The sequence below is a fragment of the Hyla sarda genome, chromosome 7, assembly GCF_029499605.1.
Source record: "Hyla sarda isolate aHylSar1 chromosome 7, aHylSar1.hap1, whole genome shotgun sequence".
NCBI classification, from domain to species: Eukaryota; Metazoa; Chordata; class Amphibia; order Anura; family Hylidae; genus Hyla; species Hyla sarda.
Window position 1 is genome coordinate 159,011,582 of NC_079195.1, and position 13,374 is coordinate 159,024,955.

At 43.6% G+C, this 13,374-nt stretch overlaps 1 protein-coding gene across 1 annotated transcript in view; it reads right to left on the reverse strand.

Annotated features, from left to right (window-relative positions):
• Window positions 1-871: 871 nt before the first annotated feature.
• The window catches only part of LOC130282653 (uncharacterized), a 170,276-nt gene continuing 157,773 nt past the window's right edge, over window positions 872-13,374 (reverse strand). The window contains exon 7 of the mRNA XM_056531122.1: window positions 872-1,006. Within this exon, the coding sequence (XP_056387097.1) occupies window positions 979-1,006 (28 nt within the window). The 3' untranslated portion in view covers window positions 872-978. The remainder of the gene's footprint in view (window positions 1,007-13,374) is intronic.

The window sequence follows — 13,374 nt, forward strand, 5'->3', positions numbered from 1 at the left end:
GGTGTAAACTCAGGGTATTGCTGCGGCTGGTAAGGCTGATGAGGCACTTGACTAAGTCTGCTTTGTTCTCCTCTGTTGTAAGTCTTTCTGCTATAATCCAGACATGTATTTGCTTGAGGAGGGAGTACATCAGCATCTGTTTGCACTCTTGTCAGGTTGGCAGAGCATGCGACCACTTGACTTCCTACCCTGAGGTTCTGATTCAGTCTTGCAGTGTTGTGTAGTATCAAAGTTACTTATTGCTGGTGGAGTCAATGATGGTCTTGGTGTGTAATTGAACTGCTGGTCAGTGTACATGATTGCTTGTGTTTCTGCTGTTGCAGTAAGTGTAAAGATGCTTGCACTTCTGCTTTTCTTCTAAGTGCTTCAGCTTGTTCTTTCATCAATTCAGCTTCCTGCTTTGCATAGGAAGCCATCCCACAAGCTGCCTCTGCTTTCCCTCTTGCTTTAGTTGCTATGGCGCTAACGGGTGACAAGCTGGTGGTGCTTGAGTGTCTAGAACTATGGTGTTTAAATCTTGCTGCATCGGCGCTAACAGAAGTTAGATTTGTTTGACTGGACGCTCTAGACAATGTTGTGCACCTAGATATACTTCTTGGCAAGGTGCCTTCCTCTTTATAGGAGCATTGAGGGTTAACTGTGAGAGTGTTGTTCTCTGGGTTCTGCATCTTGCTTTAGCTGGCAGCATAGATAATGATGATGACTGGACACAGCACAGCAGTGTTATAACACGTGAGAGAATTAGTTTCACTTTCTAGTTCTTTGCGCCGTGACTCCGACACAGACTGCAGCCACAGGATTTATGAGTCCTTTCTACTGCTGCGGACTATTCAAAGCTGATTAACTGCTTCTGATAACGTTTTAAAAGCCTTTTTACTATAATGTCTCGGCTGTGTGTTGATTTAAGTAGACAGCGTCACATCAAGTTTATACCGAATCTCAAGGAAAGACACGCTGGCTGCTTAACTGATGTAGTCTTTACTGAGATATAATGAACGCGGTAAAACTGTAAAACAAACACATGAAAGACAAATATAAGCATGGCTATTCAAGTGCCTTACATTTTGCATAGCTAATACATAGATAGGGTCTAACATGTGCTCACTTACTACACACTGAAAAACACATTCTCTAGCTACAAATGCCTAGCATCTCTCTACACAAGATAACTAGCAATTCCTTACTCATAGGCTTTGGTATTTATCAGATTTGCAGTCTGTATTAGCTTCAAGAAGTCCCGTGGATCTTATCACTGTGGTAGCTGGAGCTGGAATGAATGAGACGTGCTGGGGCTAGCCCTAGGCTTTAGAGAGAAGGCCCACCTTTAGGCTTCTAAAAAATGGAGGGTCTTAAAGGAACAGACCCTGCTGAGTGCCAAGCATGTAAAATACATTGCAAAGGCAGCACAAGGATATTACTAAAACACAATGTGGATTATTTCCTAGGTAGATGCATCTCTCTTTGCATATCATATAGTACAGGATATTATTTCCCAGCAAGATATATGATTTTGATTCGGTATATATATACACGTGGCCTTATATTTATCATATATGTATATAACTTTATTTTTCCTTAATCACGCATATTAACCCCTTCCCGACCTATGACATACCTGTACGTCATGGGTGGCAAGGTGTTCCCGACTCATGACATACAGGTACGTCATGAACATTTTTGGCGCTACTCGCGGCATCCCGCAGCGCCCGGTAAGATGGTGGCTATCACTGATAGCCAGCCATCTTACCATGCGACCACGGGGGGTTTCATCCCCCCCCCCAGCGATCGCTGCTATCAGCTGGTCAAATCTGACTAGCTGATAGCAGCGTTTCGCTATCAGAATACTTAGCAGCGTGGTGTGTGAGTCCCGATCACGGGGATCGGGACACACACCGCTCTGCTAAGTGTCCCTGACCCGTCCCCCGGCGTCACTTACCCGTCCATGCGGCGTCCCGAGCGGTCCCGGCGCGAGCGACGTCCTCCAGGCGGTCCCGGCGGCGCTGCGTCCCGGAGGTGAGTTTGCAGCAGCAGGGCGGCATCTTCATTGGCAGCAGTGAGATCGCCGTAAAGCGATCTCGATGCTGCCTCTGGGGGTTTCAAAACTGCAACTCCCAGCATGCCCAGACAGCCTTTGGCTTTCTGGGCATGCTGGGAGTTGTAGTTTTGCAACATCTGGAGGTCCACAGTTTGGAGACCACTGTATAATGGTCTCCAATCTGTGCTCTTCCAGATGTTGCAAAACTACAACTCCCAGCATGCTCAGTCTGTCCAGGCATGCTGGGAGTTGTAGTTCTCTAACATCTGGAAGAGCACAGATTGGAGACCATTATACAGTGGTCTCCAAACTGTGGACCTCCAGATGTTGCAAAACTACAACTCCCAGCATGCCCAGACTGCCCAAGCATGCTGGAAGTTGTAGTTCGGCAACATCTGATCCTTCAGATATTGCCGAACTACAACATCCAGCATGCCTGGGCAGTCTGGGCATGCTGGGAGTTGTAGTTTTGCAACAACTGGAGGCACACTAGTTGGGAAACATTGTCCGTTTCCTACCTCAGTGCCTCCAGCTGTTGCAATTGTTGACAGACCATGCATGCTGGGAGTTGTAGTTTTGCAACAGCTGGAGGCACACTGGTTTGGAAACACTAAGTTTGGTTGCAAAACACTTGAAAGTTTATTACTTAACTTAGTGTTTCCAAACCAGTGTGCCTCCAGCTGTTGCAAAACTACAACTCCCAGCATGCACGGACAGCCAAAGGGCATGCTCGGAGTTTGCAACAGCTGGATGTTTGCCCCCTCCCCCCAATGTGAATGTACAGGGTACACTCACATGGGCGGAGGCTTACAGTGAGTGCTGCAAGTTTGAGATGGCGCAAATTTTGCGCTGCAGCTCAAACTCCCAGCGGCAAACTTGCTGTGAACCTCTGCCCATGTGAGTGTACCCTGTACATTCACATTGGGGGGAGGGGGCAAACATCCAGCTGTTGCAAACTCCGAGCATGCCCTTACCCATACACATACCCCTACAAAGCCCCCCTCCCCCCAAAAAATGAAAAACGTCTGGTACGCTAATGTTTCCAAAACGGAGCCTCCAGCTGTTGCAAAATAATAACTCCCAGTATTGCCGGACAGCCATTGACTGTCCAGGCATGCTGGGAGTTTTGCAACAGCTGGAGGCACCCTGTTTGGGAATCATTGGCATAGAATACCCCTATGTCCACCCCTATGCAAATCCCTAATTCAGGCCTCAAATGCGCATGGCACTCTCTCACTTTGGAGCCCTGTCGTATTTCAGGGCAACAGTTTTGGGACACATATGGGGTATCACCGTACTCGGGAGAAATTGCCTTATAAATTTTGGGGGGCTTTTTCTTTTTTAACCCCTTATGAAAAAGTGAAGTTGGGGTCTACACCAGCATGTTAGTGTAAAAAAATTAATTTTTTACACTGACATGCTGGTGTTGCCCTATACTTTTCATTTTCACAAGAGGTAAAAGGGGAAAAAAGACCATCTAAATTTGTAATGCAATTTCTCCCGAGAACGGAGATACCCCATATGTGGGCGCAAAGTGCTCTGGTGGTGCACAACAAGGCCCAGAAGGGAGAGTGCACCATGTACATTTGAGGCGATTTGCACAGGGGTTGCTGATTGTTACAGCAGTTCTGACAAACGCAAAATAAATATCCATATTTGACCCCATTTTGGAAACTACACCCCTCATGGAATGTAATAAGGGGTGCAGTGAGCATTTACACCCCACTGGTGTATGACAGATTTTTGGAACAGTGGTCTGGGAAAATGAAAAATAAAATTTTTCATTTGCTCAGTCCACTGTTTCAAATATCTGTCAAACGCCAGTGGGGTGTAAATGCTCACTGCACCCCTTATTAAATTCCATGAGGGGTATAGTTTCCAAAATGGGGTCACATGTGGGGGGGTCCACTGTTCTGGCACCATAGGGGCTTCCTAAATTAGACATGCCCCCCAAAAACCCTTTCAGAAAAACTCACTCTCCAAAATCCCATTGTCGCTCCTTCCCTTCTGAGCCCTCTACTGCGCCCGCCGAACACTATACATACGCATATGAGGTATTTCCTTACTTGAGAGAAATTGGGTTACAAATTGTAGGGTGATTTCTCTCCTTTTACCCCTTGTAAAAATTAAAAAATTGGGTCTACAAGAACATGCGAGTGTAAAAAATGAAGATTTAGAATTTTCTCCTTCACTTTGCTGCTATTCCTGTGAAACACCTAAAGGGTTAAAACACTTACTGAATGTCATTTTGAATACTTTGGGGGGGGGGGGGGGGGGGGGGGGAGGTGCAGTTTTTATAATGGGGTCATTTATGGGGTATTTCTAATATGAAGACCCTTAAAATCCACTTCCAACCTGAACTGGGCCCTGAAAAATTAAGATTTTGAAAATCTTGAGAAAAATTGGAAAATTGCTGCGAAACTTTGAAGCCCTCTGGTGTCTTCCAAAAGTAAAAACTTGTCAATTTTTTTATTCAAACACAAAGTAGACATATTGTATATGTGAATCAATATGTAATTTATTTGGAATATCCATTTTCCTTTCAAGCAGAGACTTTCAAAGTTAGAAAAATGCTAAATTTTCAAAATTTTCATGAAATTTTTTGATTTTTTACCAAGAAAGGATGCAAATATCAGTGAAATTTTACCAATAACATAAAGTAGAATATGTCAAGAAAAAACTATTTCGGAATCAGAATGATAAGTAAAAGCATTCCAGAGTTATTAATGTTTAAAGTGACAGTGGTCAGATTTTCAAAAAATGCCCAGGTCCTGAAGGTGAAAATGGGCTGGGTCATGAAGGGGTTAATACAGTGAAACATTTGATTATTATATTGCAATCATTCATTTTGTGGTTTCCTTTTTACAGAAGAAAAATATTTTAGGTCAACAAAAAGATGTTTGTTTATTCTATAGTCAATATTATTTATATGTACCTCTTATTCTTCTTCTGTTTTTAAGGCACCCACAATATTATTGTGTCCTGTTTTACTACAGTCGCATGACTGTATGTGCTTTTGAATTTTTCTATACTTTAAAAGGATTTTTTCTTTTTTATATCTACATATTTGCTGACATGCGAATGTTTAACAATATGTACGATTTTTTAGCTATATTTATAATTGTATACTATTTTTCTAAGAATAAAGATTATCATCCTATGTTTTTATTTTATGTACATATTCACATTTGTATAGTAATGAAAACACAGTAGTCTTTTTGTGAATGGGGTTGTGGGGAGAGGTGCAGCAGGAGTTAGTTTACCTGCTGCTGCACCTCGTTACCTCCCACTCCATATATAAGCATCCTTAGTACGTGTGTCCGAAACGCATCACTTCCGACCTGTTACCTGTTTGCTTCTGGCGTGATGTGAAATAAAGCTATACTGATTTGATCTGCACCTGAGCTGGAGTTCTTTCCATATTTCCTAGTAGATGTATGGTAAGGGTAGCATGGTGGCTCAGAGTTTAGCACTGCTGACTTGCAGGACTGGGGCCTTGGGTTCAAATCCCACTATGTGCTGCCTAAAGGGGAGCTCTAACTATGTGTTGCCTAAAGGGGGCTCTAACTATGTGCTGCCTAATATGGGGGAATATATGTGCTGCCTAAAGGGGGGATCTAACTATGTGGTGCCTAAAGGGGGGCTCAATGTGCTGCCTAAAGGGGGCTAAAGCACGTTATTCCAAAGAATTTAGGAAAAATAGGTGATTTATGCCCTTTATGGATTAAAACCAGACTCTGCATCAACTATGTAATTTTCCATGGGAGTTTTGCCATGGATCCCCCTCCAGCACGCCACAGTCCAGGTATTAGTCCCCTCGAAACAACTTTTAAATCGCTATTGTGGCCAGAAAGAGTCCCTGTGGGTTTTAAAATTCGCCTACCCATTGAAGTCAATGGCGGTTCGCCCTTTTCGCGAACCGAAAATTTTATGTTTGCGACATCACTACATAACAAGTGGCTGATGAATAGTGTTGAGCGGCATAGGCCATATTCGAATTCGCGAATATTCGCGAATATATGGGCGAATATTCGTCATATATTCGCGAACATTCGCATATTCGGTATAGTCTCGTTTTATTTTCGCATATGCGAAAATTAACATATGTGAATATTAGTATATACAACATCAGAATACGCGAAAATTCGCATATGCGAAACTTCGCATATGCGAATTTTCGTATATGCGAATTTTCGCACGCCAGTCTCACACAGTAGTATTACAGCCTTCTTTACACCACACAAGCTGGAAGCAGAGAGGGGTGATCACTGTGATGTGTACAGTGAAAAAAAAAAAAAAATGAATATTCGTAATTACGAATATATAGCGCTATATTCGCGAAATTTGCGAATATGCGATATTCGCGATTAATATTCGAATTGCGAATATTCGTGAGCAACACTACTGATGAATGTCCCTTACGGACAGTTCAAGCGGATCAGACGCAATTGTACATCTAAAAAGAGAAAATATATAGGTGTGTGCAGCTCACAATTAATACACACCGAGGTCAAACTGGGCAAGCAACTATATCTTAATTGCTAAAAAGGAAAACCAAAAGACAAAATGTAGCCCGGACCTTCTAGGTGAGTATATAGAAATAAGTGATCAAGGATCGTGCTTCAATAATAATGATCAACAGTTTATTAAAAATAATATAATGTGAGTTAAAATTAGATACTTCTCACAGGGCCCTTGTGAGAAGAACATACATAATAAAAGCAACCTAACAGTAAAAATTATGCATGGAATTATTAGAACGGTATCACTGGCATAAATTGGCTTCTATTGTGTAGCCAATATGTGCCCGTTAGTGGAACAAATAAACAGCAACTACACAAGACAAGCAAATTGAGCAAAAATGCTTAATATATTGTTTCCCTCCTGTGTATGTTCAAGGTAGATGTGTCCTTTTTGTATACAATATCAGACAGTTTGTAACAATTTCAGATTGTGTTACCGGTCTTTGTAGTAGTAACCCGGGCAGTAGATGTTATTCCCACAGTGCCTGGATGTCTTTAGTTCACTGGGTCCTCTGTGCAGCGATTTCAGGCAGGCAGCTTGGTCCAGTGAGGTCCGAATGGAGGCGGTGGCAGTCGCTTACGGCTGATGGCGCTGGCAGGCGCCAATGGTCATAAGGTGCTAAGAGACTGCTGGCGCTGGAGATGGTATAGTCCTCACCGCTAGCTGAATGGCGCCAGGGACCGTACGCTGGATGCGAGGAGCTCGCCTCGTGTTGCCAGCGTGTGACGTCAGCTGTTGTTGGAGCCTGGATCACTGCACCAGAGTGGATTTGTAATTGCTGGACCAGGCAAACAGCAAACTAGATGCGCTGATAGTTATGCAGTTCATAGGAGGTAACCGGCCTTGATAGATGGACACAGTTCACAAATATGATATGCCAGTTGTTGTAATATGCCAGTTATCATGCATAAACGACTAGACGCGTTTCATTGTTGTATAGTATAACCCTTTCCTCAGTAGTCAGTAGTCATGACTACTGAGGAAAGGGTTATACTATACAACCCTGAAATGCGTCTAGTCGTTTATGCATGATAACTGGTATATTACATAAACTGGCATATCATATTTGTGAACTGTGTCCATCTATCAAGGCCGGTTACCTCCTATAAACTGCACAACTATCAGTGCATCTAGTTCGCTGTTTGCCCGGTCCAGCAATTACAAATCCACTCTGGTGCAGTGATCCCGGCTCCAACAACAGCTGACGTCACACGCCGGCAACACGAGGCGAGCTCCTCGCACACATCCAGCGTACGGTCCCTGGCGCCATCCAGCTAGCATGCCAGCGCCAGCAGTCTCTTGGCACCTTGTGACCATTGGCGCCTGCCACTGCCTCCATTCGGACCTCACTGGACCAAGCTGCCACGTCTGAAATCGCTGCACAGAGGACCCAGTGCACTAAAGACATCCAGGCACTGTGGGAATAACATCTACTGCTCGGGTTACTACTACAAAGACCGGTAACACAATCTGAAATTGTTACTAGAGATGAGCGAACTTACAGTAAATTCGATTCGTCACGAACTTCTCGGCTCGGCAGTTGATGACTTTTCCTGCATAAATTAGTTCTGCTTTCCGGTGCTCCGGTGGGCTGGAAAAGGTGGATACAGTCCTAGGAGACTCTTTCCTAGGAATGTATCCACCTTTTCCAGCCCACCGGAGCACCTGAAAGCTGAACTAATTTACGCAGGAAAAGTCATCAACTGCCGAGCCGAGAAGTTAGTGACGAATCGAATTTACTGTAAGTTCGCTCATCTCTAATTGTTACAAACTGTCTGATATTGTATACAAAAAGGACACATCTACCTTGAACATACACAGGAGGGAAACAATATATTAAGCATTTTTGCTCAATTCGCTTGTCTTGTGTAGTTGCTATTTATTTGTTCCACTAACGGGCACATATTGGCTACACAATAGAAGCCAATTTATGCCAGTGATACCGTTCTAATAATTCCATGCATAATTTTTACTGTTAGGTTGCTTTTATTATGTATGTTCTTCTCACAAGGGCCCTGTGAGAAGTATCTAATTTTAACTCACATTATATCCCCTTAAGGACGGAGCCCATTTTCACCTCTAGGACGAAGCCCTTTTTTGCAAATCTGACCACTGTCACTTTAAACATTAATAACTCTGGAATGCTTTTAGTTATCATTCTGATTCTGAGATAGTTTTTTCGTGACATATTCTACTTTAACATAGTGGTAAATTTTTGTGGTAACTTGCATCCTTTCTTGGTGAAAAATCCCAAAATTTGATGAAAAAATTAAAAATTTTGCATTTTTCTAACTTTGAAGCTCTCTGCTTGTAAGGAAAATGGATATTCACAAAATTTTTTATTTTGGATTCACATTTCCAATATGTCTACTTTATGTTTGCATCATAAAATTGACGAGTTTTTACTTTTGGAAGACACCAGAGGGCTTCAAAGTTCAGCAGCAATTTTCCAATTTTTCACAAAATTTTCAAACTCACAATTTTTCAGGGACCAGTTCAGGTTTGAAGTGGATTTGAAGGGTCTTCATATTAGAAATACCTCATAAATGACCCCATTATAAAAACGGCACCCCTCAAAGTATTCAAAATTAGTGTTGAGCGGCATAGGCCATATTCGAATTCGCGAATATTCGCGAATATATGGACGAATATTCGTCATATATTCGCGAATATTCGCATATTCGTTATATTCTCGTTTTATTTTCGCATATGCGAATTTTCGCACGCCAGTCTCACACAGTAGTATTACAGCCTTCTTTACACCACACAAGCGGGAAGCAGAGAGGGGTGATCACTGTGATGTGTACTGTGAAAAAAAAAAAATAAATCGTAATTACGAATATATAGCGCTATATTCGCGAAATTCGCGAATATGCGATATTCGCGAATAATATTCGAATTGCGAATATTCGTGAGCAACACTATTCAAAATGACTTAAAGTAAATGTTTTAACCCTTTAGGTGTTTCACAGGAAAAGCAGCAAAGTGAAGGAGAAAATTCAAAATCTTCATTTTTTACACTCGCATGTTCTTGTAGACCCAATTTTTTAATTTTTACAAGGGGTAAAAGGAGAAAATGTATACTTCTATTTGTGGCCCAATTTCTCTCGAGTAAGGACACACCTCATATGTCTATGTAAAGTGTTCGGCGGGCGCAGTAGAGGGCTCAGAAGCGAAGGAGCAAAAAGGGGATTTTAGAGAGTACGTTTTTCTGAAATGGTTTTTGGGGGGCATGTTGCATTTAGGAAGCCCCTATGGTGCCAGAACAGAAAAAAAAACACATGGCATACCATTTTGGAAACTAGACCCCTTGAGGAACATTACAAGGAATAAAGTGAGCCTTAATACCCCACAGGTGTTTCACGACTTTTGCATATGTAAAAAAAAAAATAATAATTTTCACTAAAATGTTGGTTTTCCCCCAAATTTCACATTTTTTAAAGGGTTAATAGCAGAAAAGACCCCCCAAAATTTGTAACCCCATCTCTTCTGAGTATGGAGGTACCCCATAAGTGGACCTGAAGTGCACTGCGGACGAACTACAATGCTCAGAAGAGAAGGAGTCATATTTGGCTTTTTGAGAGCAAATTTTGCTCGGGGGCATGTTGCATTTAGGAAGCCCCTATGGTGCCAGAACAGCAAAAAAAAAAACAAAAAAAAAACACATGGCATACCATTTTGGAAACTAGACCCCTTGAGGAACGTAACAAGGGATAAAGTGAGCCTTAATACCCCACAGGTGTTTCACGACTTTTGCATATGTAAAAAAAAAAAAATGTTTTCACTAAAATGTGGGTTTCCCCCCAAATTTCACATTTTTGCAAGGGTTAATAGCAGAAAAGACCCCCCCAAAATTTGTAACCCCATCTCTTCTGAGTATGGAGGTACCCCATAAGTGGACCTGAAGTGCACTGCGGGCAAACTACAATGCTCAGAAGAGAAGGCGTCATATTTGGCTTTTTGAGAGCAAATTTTGCTCGGGGGGCATGTCGCATTTAGGAAGCCCCTATGGTGCCAGAACAGCAAAATAACCCCCACATGGCATACCATTTTGGGAACTAGACCCCTCACAGAATGTCATGAGGGGTACAGTGAGCATTTACCCCCCACTGGTGTCTGACAGATCTTTGGAACAGTGGGCTTTGCAAAATTTTTCATTTTCACGGACCACTGTTCCAAAGATCCGTCAGACACCTGTGGGGTGTAAATTCTCACTGCACCCCTTATTACATTCCGTGAGGGGTGTAGTTTCCAAAATGGGGTCACATGTGGGTGTGTTTTTTTTTTTTTGCGTTTGTCAGAACCGCTGTAACAATCAGCCACCCCTGTGCAAATCACCTCAAATGTACATGGCGCACTCTCCCTTCTGGGCCTTGTTGTGCCCCCCAGAGCACTTTGCGCCCACATATGGGGTATCTCCGTACTCGGGAGAAATTGCGTTACAAATTTTGGGGATCGTTTTTCCCTTTTACCTCTTGTGAAAATGAAAAGTATAGGGCAACACCAGCATGTTAGTGTAAAAATTATTTTTTTACACTAACATGCTGGTGTAGACCCCAACTGTTCCTTTTCATAAGGGGTAAAAGGAGAAAAAGCCCCCCAAAATTTGTTAGGCAATTTCTCCCGAGTACGGCGATACCCCATATATGACCCTATTATGTTGCCTTGAAATACGACAGGGCTCCAAAGTGAGAGTGCCATGCGCATTTGAGGCCTGAATTAGGGACTTGCATAGGGGTGGACATAGGGGTATTCTATGCCAGTGATTCCCAAACAGGGTGCCTCCAGCTGTTGCTAAACTCCCAGCATGCTTGGACAGTCAATTGCTGTCCAGAAATGCTGAGAGTTTTTGTTTTGCAACAGCTGGAGGCTCCATCTTAGAAACACTGCCATACAATACGTTTTTCATTTTTATTGGGGAAGGGGGGTGGTGGGGGGGGGGGGGCAGTGTACGTGTGTATATGTAGTGTTTTACTCTTTATTTTATGTTAGTGTAGTGTAGTGTTTTTAGGTTACATTCACAATGGCGGCGGATTACACTGGGTCTCCCGCTAGGAGTTTGAGCTGCGGCGAAAAATTTCCCGCAGCTCAAATTTGTAGTGGGGAACTCACTGTAATTTGCCGCCAGTGTGAATGTAGCCTGTACATTCACACGGGAGGGGAGTCAAAACTACAACTCCCAGCATGCACTGACAGACCATGCATGCTGGGAGTTGTAGTTTTGCAACAGCTGGAGGCACACTGGCTGGAAAACCTTGAGTTAGGTTCTATGACCTAACTCAGTATTTTCCAACCAGTGTGCCTCCAGCTGTTGCAAAACTACAACACCCAGCATGTACTGATTGCGGAAGGGCATGCTGGGAGATGTAGTTATGCAATGGCTGGAGGCACGCAAGTACAACTACCAGCATGCCAAGACAGCCTTATGCTGTTCCTGAATGCTGGGAGTTGTAGTTTTGCAAGATTTAGAGGGGTTCAAGTTGTAAATCACTGTGCAGTGGTCTCAAAACTGTGGCCCTCCAGATGTTGCAAAACTACAACTCGCAGCATGTCCAGACAGCAAACTGCTGTCTGGGCATGCTGAGAGTTATAGTTTTGCAACATCTGGAGGGCTACAGTTTGAGACCACTTAGTGATCTACAACCTGAACCCCTCTTAATATTGCAAAACTACAAGTCCCAGCATGCCCACACAGCAAACAGCTGTCTGGGCATGCTGGGAGTTGTAGTTTTGCAACATCTGGAGGGCCCACACTGTGAGGGGCAAGGGAGGGGGGGAGGATTGGGGGAGGGTAGGTGATCATCAGTGGTAGTGGAGTAGGGGGGTGGGGGGGCACTGTTAATGCTGTGCATTGGCTATGGAGGGGGGGGGGGGTCCCTCCAGTGTAAAGGTATTAGTGCTTTTGCGGCTGAAAGAAGGTGTGCTAGGAGGGAATGTTTATGTAGCGGCACCTGTTCTGAAGATAAGTTTAATAAGACCAACGATGGTGTCAAGGTCAGCTGTTTGTCAAATATGTCATTCAGCCCTTTGCTAATCTCTGACCAAATCCGTACTATCTCAGGGCATGTCCACCATATATGAAAAAGATCACCTGCGGCTCCACAGTTCCTCCAGCACTTATCTGAAGGGGAAAGCCCCCAGCGGTGAAGAAGCTCGGGAGTTCTGTTCCAACGAGATATCAATTTAAATTGGCATTCTTGCAATCTGACACACCTGGAGAAGCCATGAGAGCGGTTCAAGATCGTAGCCCGATCCGCATCAGAAAAGGTTTGATGCAGATCCTTTTCCCACGAGAGTAAGTATGCAGGGGTGCCCCCAGATTGATCTGCCATCATGCGCTTTTTTACATCAGTTAGTTTGATTCTGGTTTCCCTAGCCAGTGGTAGGAATGTCTCAGGCCAGGTGGGGTCAGCTCTGATGGTGTATGAGTGTAACAGCTCCGAGCGCGCACCAGTGATCATACCTTCATGTAAGTAATGCAGTCTAATGTTAGGTAGCAGTGCTCTCAGTCGCTCCCTCCCTGGGGGTCTTTTACTTGGGCAGAGGTCAATGAGTGGGGTTGTTGCTAATTTGGACCATATATCGGGGAGTGGGAACTCCCTTCCAGTCAGTAGGTAGGGTATCAGTGAGCTCGGCATCATGGGGGACAGGGACTTGTTATGTGAAGCATCCCAGTTCATTTGGATATCATGGCACCTTTTTACCACAAGTGTTCCTTTCAACAGAGGGTTTTGTTGTTTGTTTATCATTTCTTTGGTAGGGACCCACAATGAGCGCCCGTCTGCCACCTCTCCCCCATCAAGTTAGATCAGTTC